The sequence below is a fragment of the Danio rerio genome, chromosome 8 (genome assembly GCF_052040795.2).
Source record: "Danio rerio strain M-AB ecotype USA chromosome 8, GRCz13ab, whole genome shotgun sequence".
Lineage (NCBI taxonomy): Eukaryota > Metazoa > Chordata > Actinopteri > Cypriniformes > Danionidae > Danio > Danio rerio.
Window position 1 is genome coordinate 3,257,264 of NC_141028.1, and position 19,611 is coordinate 3,276,874.

Consider the following 19,611-nt stretch of genomic DNA (forward strand, 5'->3'; position numbering starts at 1 on the left):
AGACTGTTAGTCCCGCTCTAAATTAAAGACCAATAGCCCCGCCCTAATGGACTGCCAGTCCCACTCTAAAAGACCAATTGCCCTGCCCTAAAAGACAGATAGTCCCGCTCTAAAAGACCAATACCCTCGCCCTAATGGACAGATAGCCCTGCCCTAAAGGACTGTTAGTCCCGCTCTAAATTAAAGACCAATAGCCCCATCCTAAAGGACTGTTAGTCTCACTTCAAAAGAAAGACCAATAGCCCCGCCCTAATGGACTGCTAGTCCCACTCTAAAAGACCAATTGCCCCACCCTAATGGACAGGTAGCCCTGCCCTAAAAGACTGGTAGTCCAGCCCTAAAGGACTGTTAGTCTCGCTTCAAAAGAAAGACCAATTGCACCGCCCTAAAGGTCTGTTAGTCCCGCTCTAAATTAAAGAAAAAAGCCCCACCCAAATGGACAGATAGTCCCGCCCTAAAGGACTGTTAGTCTCGCTTCAAAAGAAAGACCAATAGCCCCGCCCTAATGGACAGAAAGTCCCGCCCTAAAGGTCTGTTAGTCCCGCTCTAAATTATGCATGTAATAGTCCCACCCAAAAAGATTGTCCCACCTTAAAAACTTTCCATGTGACCAGAAGTGAAGAAAAGTCTTTCAAGAGCGCAGGGCAGGTTATGGCGATTCATGAAAGATTATGAGGTCAGATTAGAGTGACTGAAGTGTACAGATACAGAGTACTATATACATATAAAATTAGGAAGAGTACATTTGCATTACATGTTGACTGAAACTATATATTTAATAATAATTTTAACGACATGTTCTTCATCCATAAATACAGGTTGTCAGAATTTCCCCCATTTCTGTAAGGTTTTCACGAACAAACTTATTTTAACGACGTCTCTAAAAGCAGTGAAAAACGTAAAAGCTATTGTCAATTGTGGGTTATTATGAATCTGTAGCCTATTTGGCTTTTTACTTCAATATTTTTTTTAATTTTGTCTTCAGAACTTCAGTTTCTGATGTGTTTTTCTGTAAAAACTAAAAGCCATCAACACAAGGACAATTATGTCACAGACTGCTGATTTAACTGTGAAAATGAAATAATTTTATTAGCACATTAGCCTCTAGTATTAACCCTTCACTCCAGATTTACACAGAAAGGCAACAACGTACTTGGCACAGACAATCATGTTGCTAATAATGTCCCAAACAACACACAGAAACAGAGAAAGACACCTCCATGCTGAATCCTGCCCTCTGTCGGCCAGCAGCAGCATTGCACATATATGATTAATATGAACATTACATGACACTACTGTATTAGACAGTCAAACACGGACAGCTGGAGATTCATGCTGTAAAAACTGAAGAGTTTATACTGAATTAATGCATATTTAGATCTGCTCAGTGTCACTTTTACAGTACGTTTGTGTCAATGGCAGCAGCTATCTGTATTTCCAGCTATATCTAATAACACATCTGATATTGCACATGGACAAATACAGCAGGACATGAGGAAAAGGCTTCAAAACTGACTAAATGATCATTAAATTCAGAATAATTTGAATAAAAAACTGTAAATAATGTGCGTTTTTCAGATAAAAATGTAATGTTTAATGGAGTTTAATGGTTAAAGGCACATGTGCAATACAGCAGGAAAATAAATATAAGATATACTCAAATCGATGAATAAAATGGTTTAATAAATGTAAAAAAGAATATTAGCTTTAGATATAAACAAAGGCTTTTAGTAGAACTGTCTGAATCATTAAAAAAATAAAGATTTAATAATAATTTTAATAGAGGATTATGGAATGATCTGAAGTTTAGTTGATCTATATTTGTAAATACGTCTGTAAGTATTTATATAACCCCAATATACCCACTTTTATCTGGTTTAAATATTCACACTAACATTAAATACAATTACTGTAATTAACTTTTCTTTAGGATATTTATTTGCTATGCCCACACCCCTACATAAGGTAAATTCACAATAAAGTATGATCTAATAAAATGGAAAAAGCAGCAGCATCTCTAAACCCTACGCAAAAAAAGACTCAAATAAAATAAAACTAAATAAAAACAAATAAATAAACAAATGAAATGAAATCAAATAAAAGCACCCTCATAACTGAATATTGTGTAGAACAAAGGCATGGAAAATAAAAAAAATTAAAAATTAAATAAAACAAAGCAAAATATAATAAAGACTAGTGAAATAAAATACAACAAAACTAAATAAAAATAACAAAACAAAATGGAACAAAATAAAAAATAATACAAAAAAAAATAAAAATAAAATAAAAGCACCCTCATAACTGAACAATGTGTAGAACAAGTGCATGGAAAATAAAATAAAAAAAAAATGTAAAAAAAAAATTAAAATAAAAAATTAAAATGAAATAAAATAAAATAAAAGCACCCGCCTAACTGAATAGTCTAGAACAACTGCATGAAAAAATAAAATCATATAAAGTTAAAAATAAAACAAAATTAAATTAAAAACCAAAACAAAATGGAATGGAATAAATAAAAACAAATGAAATGAAAAAATAAAATAAAATCTAGCACCCTTATAACTGAATAGTGTAGAACAACTGCATGGAAAACAAAATAAAATTATATAAAGTTAAATTAAAAATAAAACAAAATTAAATAAAAAAACAAAACAAAATGGAATAAATAAAAACAAATAAAATAAAATGACAGTTATAATGTATATTATAGGGCTAGCACCATTATAACTGTATATTGTGTTGAACAAGTGCATGAAAAATAAAATAAAACAATATAAAAATAAAATAAAACAAAACAAAATGAAAATCAAAACAAAATGGAATAAATAAAAACAAAATAAAACTAAACTAAATAAAAAAACTAAACACAAGTGAATTAAGAACAACAAAATATAAAATAAAAAAATAGAGGAATTAAAAAAATAAATAAAACAAAAAAGATAAGATAAAATTAAATGAAATAAAACAAGTGCATGGATAAAAATAAAATAATTTAAAACCAAATTAAAAAGAATAAATTAAAATGAACTAAACAAAATAAAATGAATAAAAACAAATAAAATAAAATCTAGCACCCTCATAACTGAATATTGTGTAGAACAATGCATGGAAGATAAAATGAAGTAAAATCAAATGTCCAGCAGCCTCGTAAACTTAAAATAATGGCTAAAACAGATGCTTGCAAAATCTTTCTTTTTCTCAAAAAGATCAAATAAAATGCTCTGGTATCCCTGGACCCTACATAAGGCAACTGATTAAAAATATCCATAAAATAAAAATGTAAAGTTAATTTTGTCTCTGTATGGAGTGTAAATATATCAATAAATATTCATAATATATCAAATTTTCCCACTTTCTTACCCAATTTTTACCCTTTTCTCTGGTTAAAACATTTATTATTATATTAATAATTTATTAGAATATTAATCTGGCTCAAGATTTTCCGAGTTCTGCGTTTGCTTCAGTGCAAACATTTGTAAACGCACACATATGTTTGTGTACTACAATCTACTAATTAAACCATCTATTTATAGTCAAGTAAATCTGTTCATGAGACTGCAGAGGGAGAGGATTTTGTAAATATTAGTTCTGTCCGATTAATTGCATCCAAAATAAAAGTTTGTTTGTTGATATATATATATATATATATATATATATGCGTGTTAAATATATTTATTATGCATATATAAACACACACATGCATGCTTTTATTTGTGAAAATATTTACTAAAATTTAGATTTAAAATACTTACTCACAGGCCGTTTATATCGAAGTTGATATTTAGCCGCACCAAATTGGTGTTTCGTAACATCTAGTTTTAATAAGGTGGGTTGTTAACCCGACGCTCAACCCCTAACCTGGAGGACCAGGACATACACACATACACTACGGACAATTTAGCTTACGCAATTCGCCTACAGCACGTCTTTGAACTGTGGGGGAAACCCGAGCACCCGGAGGAAACCCACACCAACACGAGGAGAACATGCAAACTCCACACAGAAATGCCAACTGACCCAGCTGAGACTGGAACCAGTGACCTTCTTGCTGTGAGGTGACAAATCTACCCACTACGCCACCGTGACACCCCTGGATATAAAACATGTGTGTAAAATGATACCAATTATATATATACACATTTAAAAATCCATGTAATAAATTAGTTTTATATATTTTTGTTTCTGTGCATGTGTATCACATGTACATAATAAATACATATAACACACACACACACACACATTATGTCAAAACCAACTATTTTGGATGCGATTAATCTTTTTCCCAGCTCTAGTAAATATTATTAAAATAATTAGAGGATGTCTGAATGCAGAACTAATATGAAATCGAACGTTCACACTGTGACATGTCTTCTACTCTTCTTCTCGTTTATCTTCTTCCTCCTCTTTCTTCTTCTTCAGTCTGTCTTCCAGGCTTTATTAAGGATCTTCACCACCTCCTCATAGATGATGAAGACGATGGCCACATCCAGACACACTCGACCCAAACGCGGCACGGTGCCTTTATAAAACCTGCACCAGACCCCACACACACACACACACACACACACACACACACACACACACACACACTTTAACACTGAAGTACAGATACAGCTGTGATTCCCAACATCAGACGACCCATTGTGAGTTCAAATATGTACTTGGAGTCACTGCACAATTGTTAAAGCGTCTGCTAAATGACTAAATGCAAATGTATTATAATTCCATTAAACATAACTATATCTCAAATATTTTAATAAGCATTCGGGATGGACTTTGTTTACATGTTTGAATGAAACGTATTCATTTATAATTGTTTTTTAATGACCCCTTTGAGCTTAATTATTAACATCAAGTCTCTGTGAGAGTTAAAGACATTTCAGTAATTTATCATCATGATAATTATTATACAAGTGAAGACATTTGATATTATTATGATTAAATTATTAAGCATTAATTAATTGTTTTTAAAAGCAACAAATATGTGAGATATTGAAGTGAAATGCGTCTGAAATGTCAATATATTTTAATAATTTATTATTAAGAAACTGTTTTATGTATTTGCATAATTACTTGAAGCAAAAACACAGAACAAATATGTTTAACATATTTTTTTTATTAGTTTAAGATTTAATTGTTAGCTTATTAATAGGCTTAAACCTTTTTTTTATGAAATTTAATATCTCAGTTCGGGTTGAGTTAGATTTGTTGTTATTGTCCTGTCAGGTTCATTTAAATGTTTCCCTGGGTTTTTGTCAACTTTTTTCTTATTATTAGTTTCAATAAGAACTATTTTAATACTTAAACTTACACACAGACAGACACACTTACGCTGCTGGTCCCTCGTGCCGCATGATTTTCATGGCACAATCCATCGTGTTTTTATACTTGTGAGCTTCCAAACCCTACAAACAAATGTAATTTTCATTAAAACTTCAAATATTACATATTGACAATTTTAATAAAGGAAAACATAGAATATAAAATAAAATAAACCTTAAACAATAAAAATAATAATAACAATAACAATAGTAAACAAAACTAAATTTAATTAAATAAAAATTACACTTCCGAATCCCCACAACTTAAATAAAATTTAACTTAAAATAGCTGAAATAAAATAAAATAAAATAAAACAACTATTCAGCAAGTGGCAGCAAGGCCAAGCGATTTAGAACAAAATTATAATTTATATTTGATTTATATTTGATTATAAATGTATAATCAAAATTATTAAAATAAAAATTAAATAAATAAAATAGTCTGTCCAAAAAACAAACTAAAAACTAAATAAATAAAAAACTCCAGTAAGGGTCAAATGGCTCAGAAATAAATAAATAAATAAACAAATAAATACATAAAGTATAAAATAATACAATCTATAAAATAATCTAAGTGGTTTAAAAAAAACGGGATAAAATTTGAATAAATAAACAAATGAGAAATAAATAAGTAACTAACAAAGTAAGTAAATAAATAAATAAAAAAATTTAAAATAATTTATCCAAGTGGTTTAGAAAAAAAAACGGAATACAATTTAAATAAATAAATAAATGCTAAATAAATAAATAAAATAAATCTGTCCAAGTGGTTTAAAAAATAAAACGGAATACAATTTAAATAATTAAATGAGAAATAAATAATAAATAAATAAAATAAATCTGTCCAAGTGGTTTAGAAAAAAACTGAATAAATTGTAAATAAATCAGTAATAAATGAATTAATTAATTAATAAGTTAAAAAATTGTAAAAAATCTGTCTGGAGGGGTTTGGAAAAAAACTTAATAAAATTTTAATAAATAAATGAGAAACAAATAAATAAGTAAATAAGTAAGTAAATATATAAAATAATCTGTCCAAGTGGTTTGGAAAAAACTGAATATAAATTAAATAAATAAATAAATGAGAAATAAATAAATGATTGAATGAATGAATGAATAAATAAATAAATAAATAAATAAATAAATAATCTGTCCAAGTGGTTTGGAAAAAAACAAAAAAAAAATGATAAAAAAATAAAAAATTAATTAATTAATTAATGTATACAATAAAACCGTATATAAAATAATCCAGATGGTTTGCAAAAAAATTAATACAATTAAATAAATAAATAAATGAAGGATTAAATATAAAATGAAATATAATAAAAAAGTAAGTTAACAGCCGCTAAAGCCCTGATCATCCACAAGTGCTGCTATTCCTCTTCAGTGTACCTGCATTCTGGTCTTGATGACGTCCAGTGGTGTGTTTCCAAACACACTCGCCGCTCCAGCAATGGCACCAAACGTGCCTGTGACCACAGGGTTGATGGACTTATTAGGATTATCTCCTACAAAACAAAAAACAGCCACTGTGACAATAATAGAGCTGAGAGAGTAAATACCCTCAGTGTCCAGCAGAGGGCAGAGCAGCTCAAATATTAACACAACAGTTCTGCTGTGAAATAAATGAGTAAATAAATATATAAAATAGTCTGTCCAAATGGTTTAGAAACCAACTGCATACAATTTAGATACATAAATAAATGATATATAAATAAATATGCAAATAAATAAATAAAGTATAAAATAAAAATATATATAAAATAATCTGTCCAAGTGGTTTAGAAAAAAAACTAAATAAAATGTATATAAATAAATAAATGAGAAATAAATAAATAAAAATAAATAAATAATTTAAAAGTATAAAATGAAAAGATATAAAAATAATCTGTTCAAGTGGTTTAGAAAAAAATAAATAAAATGTAAATAGATAAATATATGATAAATAAATAAATAAATAATTTAAAGTACAAAATAAAAATATATATAAAATAGTCTGTCCAGGTTTAGAAAAAAAAAGGAATAAAATTTACATAAATAAATAAAGTTTAAAACAAATAATATGTAAAATAATCTTTCCAAGGGGTTTAGGAAAAAAAACAAATAAAATTTAAATAAATAAATGAGAAATAACTAAATAAATAAATAAAGTATAAAATAAAAATATATAAAATAATCTGTTCAAGTGGTTTAGAAAAAAAACTTAAATAAATAAATAAATAAATGATAATAAGTAAATAAATAAATAAATAATTTAAAGTATAAAATAAAAAAATATATAAGGTGGTTTAGAAAAAAAAAACCTAATAAAATTTACATAAATAAATAAATAAAATATGAAATAAATAATATATAAAATTATCTGTTCCAGTGGTTTAGAAAAAACTAAATACAATTTAAATAGATGAATAAATGAGAAATAAATAAATAAATAATTTACAGTATAAAATAAAAAATATCTAAAAAAATCTGTCCAAGTGGTTTAGAAAAAAACTAAATAAAATTTAAATAGATAAATAATAGAGAAATAAATAAATGATGAATAAAAAAATGATGAATAGAAAAAAACAATTAAAATTTACATAAATAAACAAATAATGTCATTTAATATTAAAGACGCTCTTTGGAAGGATTTGACAGAGACATTTTAATGATACATTTTAAAAACAAATACAGTTTGATCCACTGAAAATGTTTACAGAAAAATATTCATGACAGTTAGAATGCCTCATGATGATCATGTTTTTCTTCAAGTTAAGTGTTACCAAAATAGGTTATTAAAACTATTATGTCTAAAACTGTGTTGAACACAATGTCTGTTCAACAGCACTTGGGAAATATTTGAATAATTTAGACTTCAACTGTGTTATAGAGATAAACAAACGCTGACCTTTATACCAATTTCTGAGCGAGGTCATGACGAAAAAACGTATCGCCTGATTGGATCCCTGCTTGAGGACGGTTGCAGTCAGACCCTGATACGTCCCTCTGATTCCTGACACAACAAACAAACAGGAGAAACACAACACTTATATGGACCAAATCAGACATGCACTGTAGGTTCCCACAACTGATTTGTGTTGGGGAAATATGAAGGAATTAAGTTATTAGTTATAAACTATTAGTTATAAATAAGTTTTAACTTATTAATTTTTACAAATTTAAGGGGATTGAACAAAAAACTATTAAATTCCTCCTCCAATAAAACTGTGGCGTTTCATCTTCTTTTAAATAAGTAGTCAAGCATTATTTTTTTTAGAGTGCAGTGAATGCCAATTAAAAGTACAATATTTTTTTGGCTTCATAATAATTTCTACAAAATATTGTGGTTTACAGAAAACACACACACACACACACACACACACACACACACATATATATATATATATATATATATATATATATATATATATATATATATACAGTTGAAGTCATATTAGCCCCCTTCAAATATATATATATATATATATATTTTTTTTTTAAGTATTTTCTTTAAGTATTTTATTTCGGCTAGAATAAATGCAGCCTTTATTTTTTTAAACACCATTTTAGGGACAAAATTATTAGCCCCTTTAAGCTATTTTTTTCTCAATAATGTCACCTTTAGCTGTATAGAAGTGTCTTGAAAAATACCGAGTAAAATATTATCTACTGTCATCGTGGCAGTAAATAAAATAAATCAGTTATTAGAAATCAGTTATTAAAACTATTATGTTTAGAAATGTGTTGAAAAAAATCTGCTCTCCATTAAACTGAAATTGGGGGGAAAAAAACAGGGGGGCTAATAATTCAGAGGGCTAACAATACTGACTTCAACTGTATGTTTGTGTGTGTGTGTGTATGCATATATATATATATATATATATATATATATATATATATATATATATATATACATACACACATATACATATATATATATATATATGTATATGTGTGTGTGTATATATATATATATATATATATATATATATATACACACACACACACACACACACACATATATATATATATATAAATATATATATATATATATACACACACATATACACATATACAGCGGGGAAAATAAGTATTTGACACATCAGCATTTTTATCAGTAAGGGGATTTCTAAGTGGGCTACTGACACAAAATTCCTACCAGATGTAGCCATCAAGCCAAATATTGAATTCATACAAAGAAATCAGAACATTTAAGTATACAAGTTGAGTCATAATAAATAAAGTGAAATGACACAGGGAATAAGTATTGAACACATGAAGATAACAAGGTGCAAAATGGCATAGAAAGTCAGGAGATCTGTCAGTATTGAGAGAAAAACCTTGCTCCCTTTCAGTACTAATTGATATCAGCTGCTTTTGTCCTAATTGATGGCCTATAAAGGCTTCTCATTACTCAGGAGGCACACAGGAAAGACTTCATGATGGGTAAAAACAAAGAACTCTCTCAAGATCTGCGTAGTCTTATCGTTGAAAAGCATTTTGATGGGAATGGTTATAGGCGCATTTCCAGAATGCTGAATGTTCCTGTGAGCACTGTGGGGGCTATTATCCGGAAATGGAAAAAGCATAAGTTCACCATAAACCGGCCACGATCAGGTGCTCCACGTAAGATCCCTGTCTGAGGAGTCCAAAGAATAATCAGGAGAGTTCTCCAAGAGCCAAGAACCACTCGGGCAGAACTTCAGGAAGACCTCGCATCAGCGGGTACTATTGTTTCAAAGAAAACTATAAGCAATGCACTGAACCACCATGGCATCCATGCACGCTCACCACGCAAGACTCCATTGCTGAACAAAAAGCATGTTGAGGCCCGGTTAAAGTTTGCAAAACAGCATTTGGAGAAGCCTGTGGATTATTGGGAAACTATAGTATGGTCAGATGAAAGCAAAATTGAACTTTTTGGCAGTCATTCTACACATCATGTTTGGAGAAGAAATGGCACTGCCCACCACCCCAAGAACACTATACCAACAGTTAAGTTTGGGGGTGGAAGCATCATGGTTTGGGGCTGCTTTTCAGCAAGGGGTACTGGCAGACTTCATATTATTGAAGGTAGGATGAATGGAGAAATGTACCGGGACATTCTGGATAAAAATCTGCTGCCATCTACCAGAAAGCTGAAAATAAAAAGAGGGTGGACATTTCAGCAAGACAATGATCCCAAACACAAGGCCAAGGAAACAATGAAGTGGTTTCAAAGAAAGAAAATCAAGTTGCTTGAATGGCCCAGTCAATCACCTGACCTAAATCCCATAGAAAATCTATGGAGAGAACTGAAGATCAAAGTTCATAAAAGAGGCCCAAGGAACCTTCAAGATTTAAAGACCGTTTGTGTGGAAAAATGGGCCAGAATCACTCCTGAGCAATGCAGACGACTGGTCTCTCCATACAAGAGGCGTCTAGAAGCTGTGATCACCAACAAAGGCTTTTCTACAAAGTATTAAGTAAAGTGTGTTCAATACTTATTCCCTGTGTCATTTCACTTTATTTATTATGACTCAACTTGTATACTTAAATGTTCTGATTTCTTTGTATGAATTCAATATTTGGCTTGATGGCTACATCTGGTAGGAATTTTGTGTCAGTAGCCCACTTAGAAATCCCCTTACTGATAAAAATGCTGATGTGTCAAATACTTATTTTCCCCGCTGTATATATATATACACATATACACATATATATATATATATATATATATATATATATATATATATATATATATATATATATACATATATACATATATATACATATATATATATATATATATATATATATATATATATATATATACATACAAGCTTTAGCATCCTCACAATTCTACCTAATAGAAATCATATAAAATAAACATTTTTAATAAAAATAAATTAAAATGAAAATAAATTAATATTCCCCCAAATACCCGTGGATCAAAACACAACAACAACAAAATAATAATATTATTAAAACTGAAATAAATACATTTTAAAAAAGCGTCCCCAACCCCAAGATTCTACCTACAAGAAATAAAATAAAATAAACAGTTGATAATATACACAAAAAATAAAAATAATTAAATGCTGCAGTAATAAACTGGAAAGAATTATAATTAAAACAAAAATAGCAATAAAATGAACATCTGGATCACCCTAAAATCCTGAATACAGCCATAAGAATCAAGTGTCAAAACAAAACAAAAAAACACTGAATAAAATAACATAAAATAAAATAAATCTAAATAAAATAAAATAAATAAATACAACAACCTCCCCCATAACCCTACATAGGACAGGTGAAAATAAAATAACGCATTTAATAAACATTAATGAAACAACATACGACTCAAATAATCTGCAATAAAATAATAAAATAAACAAAGCATCCCCACAACAATATACATGGCAATCTGGTTAAAAACAAAACATCTGAAAAGCAAGAAATAGAAAGAAAAAATGAAAGAAAAATTCAACAAAACAAAATGTAAGTCAGTAATGCTTTATGAGAAGTGCTGGCCGTGTTAAACGTCAACAGAGCACAGGCTTTATAATCAGCAGATTTTACCCAAAACTATGAGCTGAAGCAGTCTAAACACACTCTGTGCTGTTCCTCACCTTGAGTTCTGATGATTTCCCGCACGCCGTGGAAAAACCCTCGGTATTTGGGGTTTGCTGAAGTTTGATCATGGATGAATTTCACCTGGAAATGAGAGAGATGAAGAATATGGGATAGAACTGTGAGCTAATATTATAGGGATGAACAGATCCTGATTTTTCATGGTTGATCCCGATTGCTGATTTACAGAGAAATCCAGCAAACTTAAAAATATGAGCATACATGAACAGGTGTTGATTTGCTTTGTTATTAACGGTCTGCCGTAATTAGGAAAAAGGTAACCCTTTATTTTGATGCTCCATTTGAGTCCGCTTAATATCTGTTGATAATGATTCTATAACAGACAATTGACGGACTAGATCAGGGGTGTCCAAACTTTTTGGGCCGAGGGCCAGATGCAAAAAAAAAAATGTTGTCCCGGGCCAAATTTTACATACATCACACAGACACGCATATATATATATATATATATATATATATATATATATATATATATATATATATATATATATATATATATATATATATATATATATATGTATATATGGATGAATGGATAGATGTGTGTGTGTATATTATTATGGAATTATTTTATTTCGTCGTCCAACTGTGTTTCTAGAAAGACTTAAGTTTTTAAAAAAACTTGAATCTTCTCTGGGCAATATACAGTTGCAACACTCATCCTTTATAAATTCTCCTTCAGTGAAGGGTTTCGATTAGCTGAGCTACCTCATAACTAGCCACACTGCAGAAAATGCTTTTCTTACTTAGATTTTTTTGTTTTGTCTCGAGTCCAAATATCTAAAAATTCTCAAATCAAGAAAACTTTTCTAGACAAGCAAAACATATTGTCTTGTTTTGAGAAATAAAATGCTAATATTAGGTGAGTTTTTCCTTAAAACAAGCAAATTAATCTGCCAATGGGGTGAGCAAAATAATCTTATGTCAAAAGGAAAAACTTTTTTGCTCACCCCATTGGCAGATTATTATTGTTTTACTTTTTGATCTCGTTCGGCACCAGTGTAAGAGCTGAAGGCCTAATGCTTTGTTTCATAATGTCTTTTAATATTATATTCTTTCATTACTGCAACTGATTCCTGGCAAATTAAACAGATACATTTCCCGCTGATCTCTGTGAAGAAAAATTCCTTGCCCCATCGTGACTGAAACTACCTGCACTGACTGTTGATTTTTCTTTTTCTTGGTGCACCAGGGCTCGCTAAAATGTGATTATCAATTATGTTTCCTTCAGTTGGTCGGTTAGTTTTACTTCATAACAAGAAGTGCTGCCTAATTGAAGGCATGTAATAGCGACACCCGGTGGTTATTTATTGAATTACGTTAATTTTTGTATGGCTGGCCAGATTCTATTGATATTTATAAAAAGCCTTGCGGGCCGCCACAAAACTGATTGCGGGCCGCAGATGGCCCGCGGGCCGTAGTTTGGACACCCCTGGACTAGATGATACTTTGCAAGTACATGTTACCTTACACTAACGCCAACCTAACAGTCTACTTATATTCTAATGAGAATTAGTTGGCATGTAGAAGCAATGTAACTTAAATCCAACAAACAGACTAAATAAAGTGTGGCCCAAAAAAAAACTGATATCATTCAGCCTAAGTGAGGCTAAGTGGGTAGTGGGGGCTTAGTGGTAATGGGTAGTGCTGTCGCCTGACAGCAAGAAGGTCGCTGGTTCGAGTCCCAGCTGGGCCAGTTGGCATTTCTGTGTGGAGTTTGCATGTTCTCCCCGTGTTGGTGAGGGTTTCCTTCGGGTGCTCCGGTTTCCCCATTTAAGCCCAAACAAATGCTCTATAAGGGAATTGATGAACTAAATTGGCTGTAGTGTACGTGTGTCTGTGTGAACGAGTATGTATGGGTGTTTCGCAGTACTGGCTGGAAGGGTATCCTCTGTGTAAAACATATGCTGGAATAGTTGGGGATTCATTCCACTGTGGCGACTCTGGACTAAGCTGAAGGAAAATGAATGAATGAATTTTCCCCACACTGACTCCACACCCAGGCCACGCCCTTAGTTAGGAAATGACGCCAGCCAAGTCCATTTCTCTGTAGCATAAAAAAAAATAAGTAAACATCTCACCTTTACAGTCTCCATGGGACAGACGACCAGCACGGCCTCCATCACTCCTGCACCCAAACCACACAGCAGACCTCGAGTGCTGTCCAGTTTTCCAGACTCATCCTTCATCTGGTTACTGAGGATCTCAAACACTCCAAACCTGAAAAACACACACATCTATATTCATGTTCAGCGCTTTAACACTGACGCAAGAGAATAAAGCAGAGACGGAAACAAACCGTGCAGAGCTCAAGGGCAGGAAATTAATCAGATGCTGAACATCCTTATATTCCGCATAAAAGCACTTGTACAGGAAACACACACACACACGTTTAAATTATGCATGATTATTAATGATTATGCATGATTATTCATTTACTGCCTTTAAGACAAGTAACTATTTTTCTGTCAATGTTACTTAGACAGAACAAAAGCTTTAACATGGAAAATAATATAAAATGATAATATTAACAATAATGATAATAATAATAATAATAATAAAAATAAAATAAACATGGAAAATAAAAATACATTAAAATAAAAAAAATTAATAAATTGAAAATAAAAGAACATTAAAATTAAATAAACAAATAAAAATATATTATAATAATAATAAAATAAAACATGGAAAATAAAAGAACACTAAAATAAATTATAACAATAATAATAATAATAATAATAATAATAATAATAACAATAATAACAACAACAATTATAAATATAGCTGCAAGCAGCAATTAACGGGGGTCAAGCAGTTTAGCAGGGTAAGGTCATATAGCAGTTAGGACGCCTTTAAGTAGTTTATTCGACAACGAAATATACGATTAGAGTGTTAAAGTTTATAGATTGAGCTAACAAATGTTTGATTAAACATTCCAAAAAACTATTTCGGTTTTTTACATATTGGCAAATTTTTAATGAACATTTTGAGTGACCGCTTTTATGTCAAAGTGACCAGTATAAGCAGCCCTATGATATAATGTGTAGATCGAGTCATGGCACCTTAGACAAAGACATGACATGTCAAATTGTAAGTTAATCAGATAAATGGTTACTCGGATACAGTGATTTTACAATGTATAGCGCCATCATGTGGCCATTGTCTACGAGTTTTATGCTATGACCTTAGACTGACCTCTTGCATATGTGTAACAAGTTTGGTGAAGATATTTTAATTCCTTCATGAGTTATGGCTATTTTAGCTCTTCTTAATAAAAATGACAAAAGAGCAGTGAATAAGCTATTAGTGATCTCCTACTGCCATCTAGTGGCCACGGTGTAATTTATTTATGTGATTACAGCCATTTAGGTGTGCATAAACATATCCCTTCTATAATTGAGCATGTTCTAACTGTATAAAATGAAAAATTTGTATTTTATTAAAATAATTAAAAGTCTACAGAGTAAAAAGTGTGACAAGCTTTGACTAAATTTGATCTTAAATGCATTAACTGTGTTTATGCCATGTCAGTTTGGGATTCAGAATGCATTACATAACATTACATTACATTCTTTGTTATAGAGCAGTAAAATAAACATCAAGTGCTCTGTTACTGCCATCTAGAAGCCACAGTTGTGATTTTCTTTACATATGTTTTAAAACAAGGTGTTTAATCATAGAATCAGTTTTACCTATTAGAATTATTATGAAGAGGTTAACTGGGACCAAATTAGATGTTTAATGCATAACAGTGTTTACATCAGGTCAAAATGTGATTCAGAATGATCCTAAATGCCATTTCCCTGACTTTAAACTCAAAAAATGTAAAACAACAAAGGTATGCAAATGTTTTGAACAATAAATAAGTGGTCTTGTTGTGACATCTAGTGGTTAGAAATGGTAGGTGACAGTTAAAAGTCTGTGTTATAGTGGCTAAAATGATAGAATATTGAAAATGTGTTTTTGAGACCTTTAAACATCCAAGATGGACAAAACAATAACTTATAAATCATTTCAGTGAAAAGTGTGTAAATGAAGTACATTTACTTCATTTTTAAGCCATTTTAGCATGTTCTTAGAACCATTTCCACTATTATAGCGCCACCTATAGCCCAATCTCCACAAGATTTTGCATGTTTATTCACATTGATATGCCACATCTGCTCACCAATTTCTGTGATGTTTTGGGTTTTCCTTATTGGTTTACAGGCATGTAGGTTCGTGTAGACACGCCCCTTTTGTTAATGAGCCTGTTACAGCTATCTAAAATGGAAAGTTCAACTTTTTTTTGATAATTATTGATCTACTCAGTCCAGAGGTTCATACAACACTAGTTTCGTTGCGATTGAGTTAAAAACCAGGGACTAGTTCGCAAAAGTAGGTTTTGTTTATATTGATGGTTTTTTAATGAACAGTTTGAGTAACAGCAGTGGTTTTAGTCTCAAACTGTTCAGTATGAGCAGACCTATCATATGATATATAGATTGAGTGTTTTTAGTGAAATAGTGTGTAAATGAAGCAAATTTACTTTATTTTTAAGCGATTTAGCATTATTTAAAGACTATTTTTGCTATTATAGCGCCACCTATGGTTTGATCTTCACAAAATTTTGCAAGTTTCTTCACATTGATATGGCACATGTGCTCACCAATTTCTGTGATGTTTTGAGTTTTCCTCATTGGTTTACAGGCATGTAGGTTCGTGTGGACACGCCCCTTTTGTAAATTAGCCTGTTACAGCTAGCCAAAGTGAAAAGTTCAACTTTTTTTTGATAATTATTGATCTACACAGTCCAGAGATTCTAACAACACTGGTTTCGTCGCGACTGAACTAAAAACCAGGGACTAGTTCGCAAAAGTAGGTTTTTCCTATATATATGAATATTTAACGAACGGTGTGAGTGAGAGCAGTGGTTTGAGTGTCAAACTGTTCGGTATGAGCAGGCCTATCATATGATATGTATTTTGTGTGGTTGCGCAAAAGGTTGTGTGATACACAACCCATTACACACTAAAAATACGTAAAATCGCCCCCTAGTGGCCGATTTCTTTCAAAATTCTTACAAACCTCAAAGACCGTGAGTCGAACATGCCCAGCGAGTTTCGTTTCGATCACTCATCGTTAACCTTGTTAAATGGCTGCTCAATTTTTATTGGCTAATGGCGGCCATGTTTTTTGAGATATGCCAATGTCCTTATAGTATGTTATGACAACTTGGTCAAAGACACTGCATGCCAAATTTCAAGCTGATTGGAGTAATGGTTGTAAGGTTAGAGTAATTTTTATGTTTTTTAAACTTTATAGCGCCACCATGTGGCCAAAGTCCACGGGTTTTGCACTGTCACATCAAATTAAGCTTACACATATGTGTACCAAGTTTGGTGAGGATATCTCATTCCTTTCAAAAGTTATAGCTACAATTAGCAATTAGCTTCAATTAGCATCGAACATTGTTGTGCACTGTTTCGTGCGAGAAAAAAAATTTCAACTTTTTTTTGATAATTATTGATATTCAGTGTCCAGAGAACATTTCAGAGTTGGTTTGGTTCAGATTGGGCAATAAACCTAGGACTAGTTCACAAAAGTAGGTTTCGGACAAATCGCGATGTAGCGGGAAAACGGTCCAACGTAGAGAAAATCTGCGTCACTCCACTTTTGTTCGAGCTGACCCAAGGATTCCAAATTTGTAATTTTTTTGAGTCTACGACAAACGGTGTACAAATGGCGGCCAAAATATTGGGTTTTGGCGCAATAGCGCCACCTATGGGCCGATTTGGCTGATCTTCGGTGAGAATGTAGTGTACCGGAGTACTACCATCTGACCAAGTTTCAGCTCTCTCGGACTTACGGTTTGGTCTGGGCAATAGTGACTTTGGCAGAATAATAATAATAAAAATCCTTACAAATACAATAGGGTTTCAGCGCTTCGCGCTTGACCCCCTAATAAAACAAAACATGGAAAATAAAATAACATTAACATCAATGAATAAAAATAATAATAATAATAATAATAATAAAATGAAACATGGAAAATAACATTACAATAAATAAATAATAGTAGTAGTAGTAGTAATAATAATAATCAAACACGGAAAATAAAATAACATTAAAATAAATAAGTAATAATAATAATAATAATACAATGTAAAATAAAGTAACATTAAAAAATAAATAAAGAAGAAGAAGAAAAACAATAATATTAATAAATATAGCTGCAAGCAGCAATTAACGGGGGTCAAGCAGTTTATCAGGGTAAGGTCATATAGCAGTCAGGAAGCCTGTAAGTAGTTTATTCGCCAATGAAATATACGATTAGAGTGTTAGAGTTTATAGATTGAGCTAACAAATGTTTGATTAAACACTCCAGAGAAGCAACTTCGATTTTTACATATTGACAAATTTTTAATGAACATTTCGAGTGACCGCTTTTATGTCAAAGTGACCAGTATAAGCAGCCCTATGATATAATGTGTAGATCGAGTCATGGCACCTTAGACAAAGACACGACATGTCAAATTTTAAGTTAATCAGATAAATGGTTACTCAGATACAGTGATTTTACAATGTATAGCCCCATCATGTGGCCATTGTCTACGAGTTTTATGCTATGACCTTAGACTGACCTCTTGCATATGTGTAACAAGTTTGGTGAAGATATTTTAATTCCTTCATGAGTTATGGCTATTTTAGCTCTTCTTAATAAAAATGACAAAAGAGCAGTGAATAAGCTATTAGTGATCCCCTACTGCCATCTAGTGGCCACAGTGTAATTTATTTATGTGATTACAGCCATTTAGGTGTGCATAAACATATCCCTTCTATAATTGAGCATGTTCTAACTATATAAAATGAAAAATTTGTATTTTATTAAAACAATTAAAAATCTACAGAGTAAAAAGTGTGAAAAGCTTTAACTAAATTTGATCTTAAATGCACTAACTGTGTTCATGCCATGTCAGTTTGGGATTCAGAATGCATTACATAACATTACATTACATTCTTTGGTATAGAGCAGTAAAATAAACATCAAGTGGTCTGTTACTGCCATCTAGAAGCCACAGTTGTGATTTTCTTTACATATGTTTTAAAACAAGGTGTTTAATCATAGAACCAGTTTTACCTATTAGAATTATTATGAAGAGGTTAACTGGGACCAAATTAGATGTTTAATGCATAACAGTGTTTACATCAGGTCAAAATATGATTCAGAATGATCCTAAATGCAATTTCCCTGACTTTAAACTAAAAAAAATGTAAAAAAAACAAAAAAAAAACAAAGGTATGCAAATGTTTTGAACAATAAATAAGTGGTCTTGTTGTGACATCTAGTGGTTAGAAATGGTAGGTGACAGTTAAAAGTCTGTGTTATAGTGGCTAAAATGATAGAATATTGAAAATGTGTTTTTGAGACCATTAAACATCCAAGATGGACAAAAAAAAAAAAAACTTATAAATCATTTCAGTGATAAGTGTGTAAATGAAGCACATTTACTTCATTTTTAAGCCATTTTAGCATGTTTTTAGAACCATTTCCACTATTATAGCGCCACCTATTGCCCAATCTCCACAAAATTTTGCATGTTTATTCACATTGATATGCCACATCTGCTCACTAATTTCTGTGATGTTTTCGGTTTTCCTTATTGGTTTACAGGCATGTAGGTTTGTGTAGACA

General features: G+C 31.1%; 1 protein-coding gene across 2 annotated transcripts in view; it reads right to left on the reverse strand.

Moving 5' to 3' along the window:
- The window catches only part of si:dkey-178e17.1, a 69,246-nt gene that overhangs the window by 3,487 nt on the left and 46,148 nt on the right, over positions 1–19,611 (reverse strand). Inside the window, exons 4-9 of one of the 2 annotated variants that reach the window (XR_015497425.1) lie at positions 14,018–14,156; positions 11,915–11,999; positions 8,212–8,316; positions 6,714–6,829; positions 5,332–5,405; positions 4,359–4,530 (exon numbers count right to left, since the gene is read on the reverse strand). Coding sequence is in view for 1 of the 2 variants with exons in the window: in XM_087264180.1 (XP_087120306.1) it covers positions 4,416–4,530; positions 5,332–5,405; positions 6,714–6,829; positions 8,212–8,316; positions 11,915–11,999; positions 14,018–14,156 (634 nt within the window). In the remaining variant the exon portion in view is untranslated. Of the gene's footprint in view, positions 1–3,665; positions 4,531–5,331; positions 5,406–6,713; positions 6,830–8,211; positions 8,317–11,914; positions 12,000–14,017; positions 14,157–19,611 lie in introns of those variants that run through there. The other variant, XM_087264180.1, reaches the window with a different exon arrangement.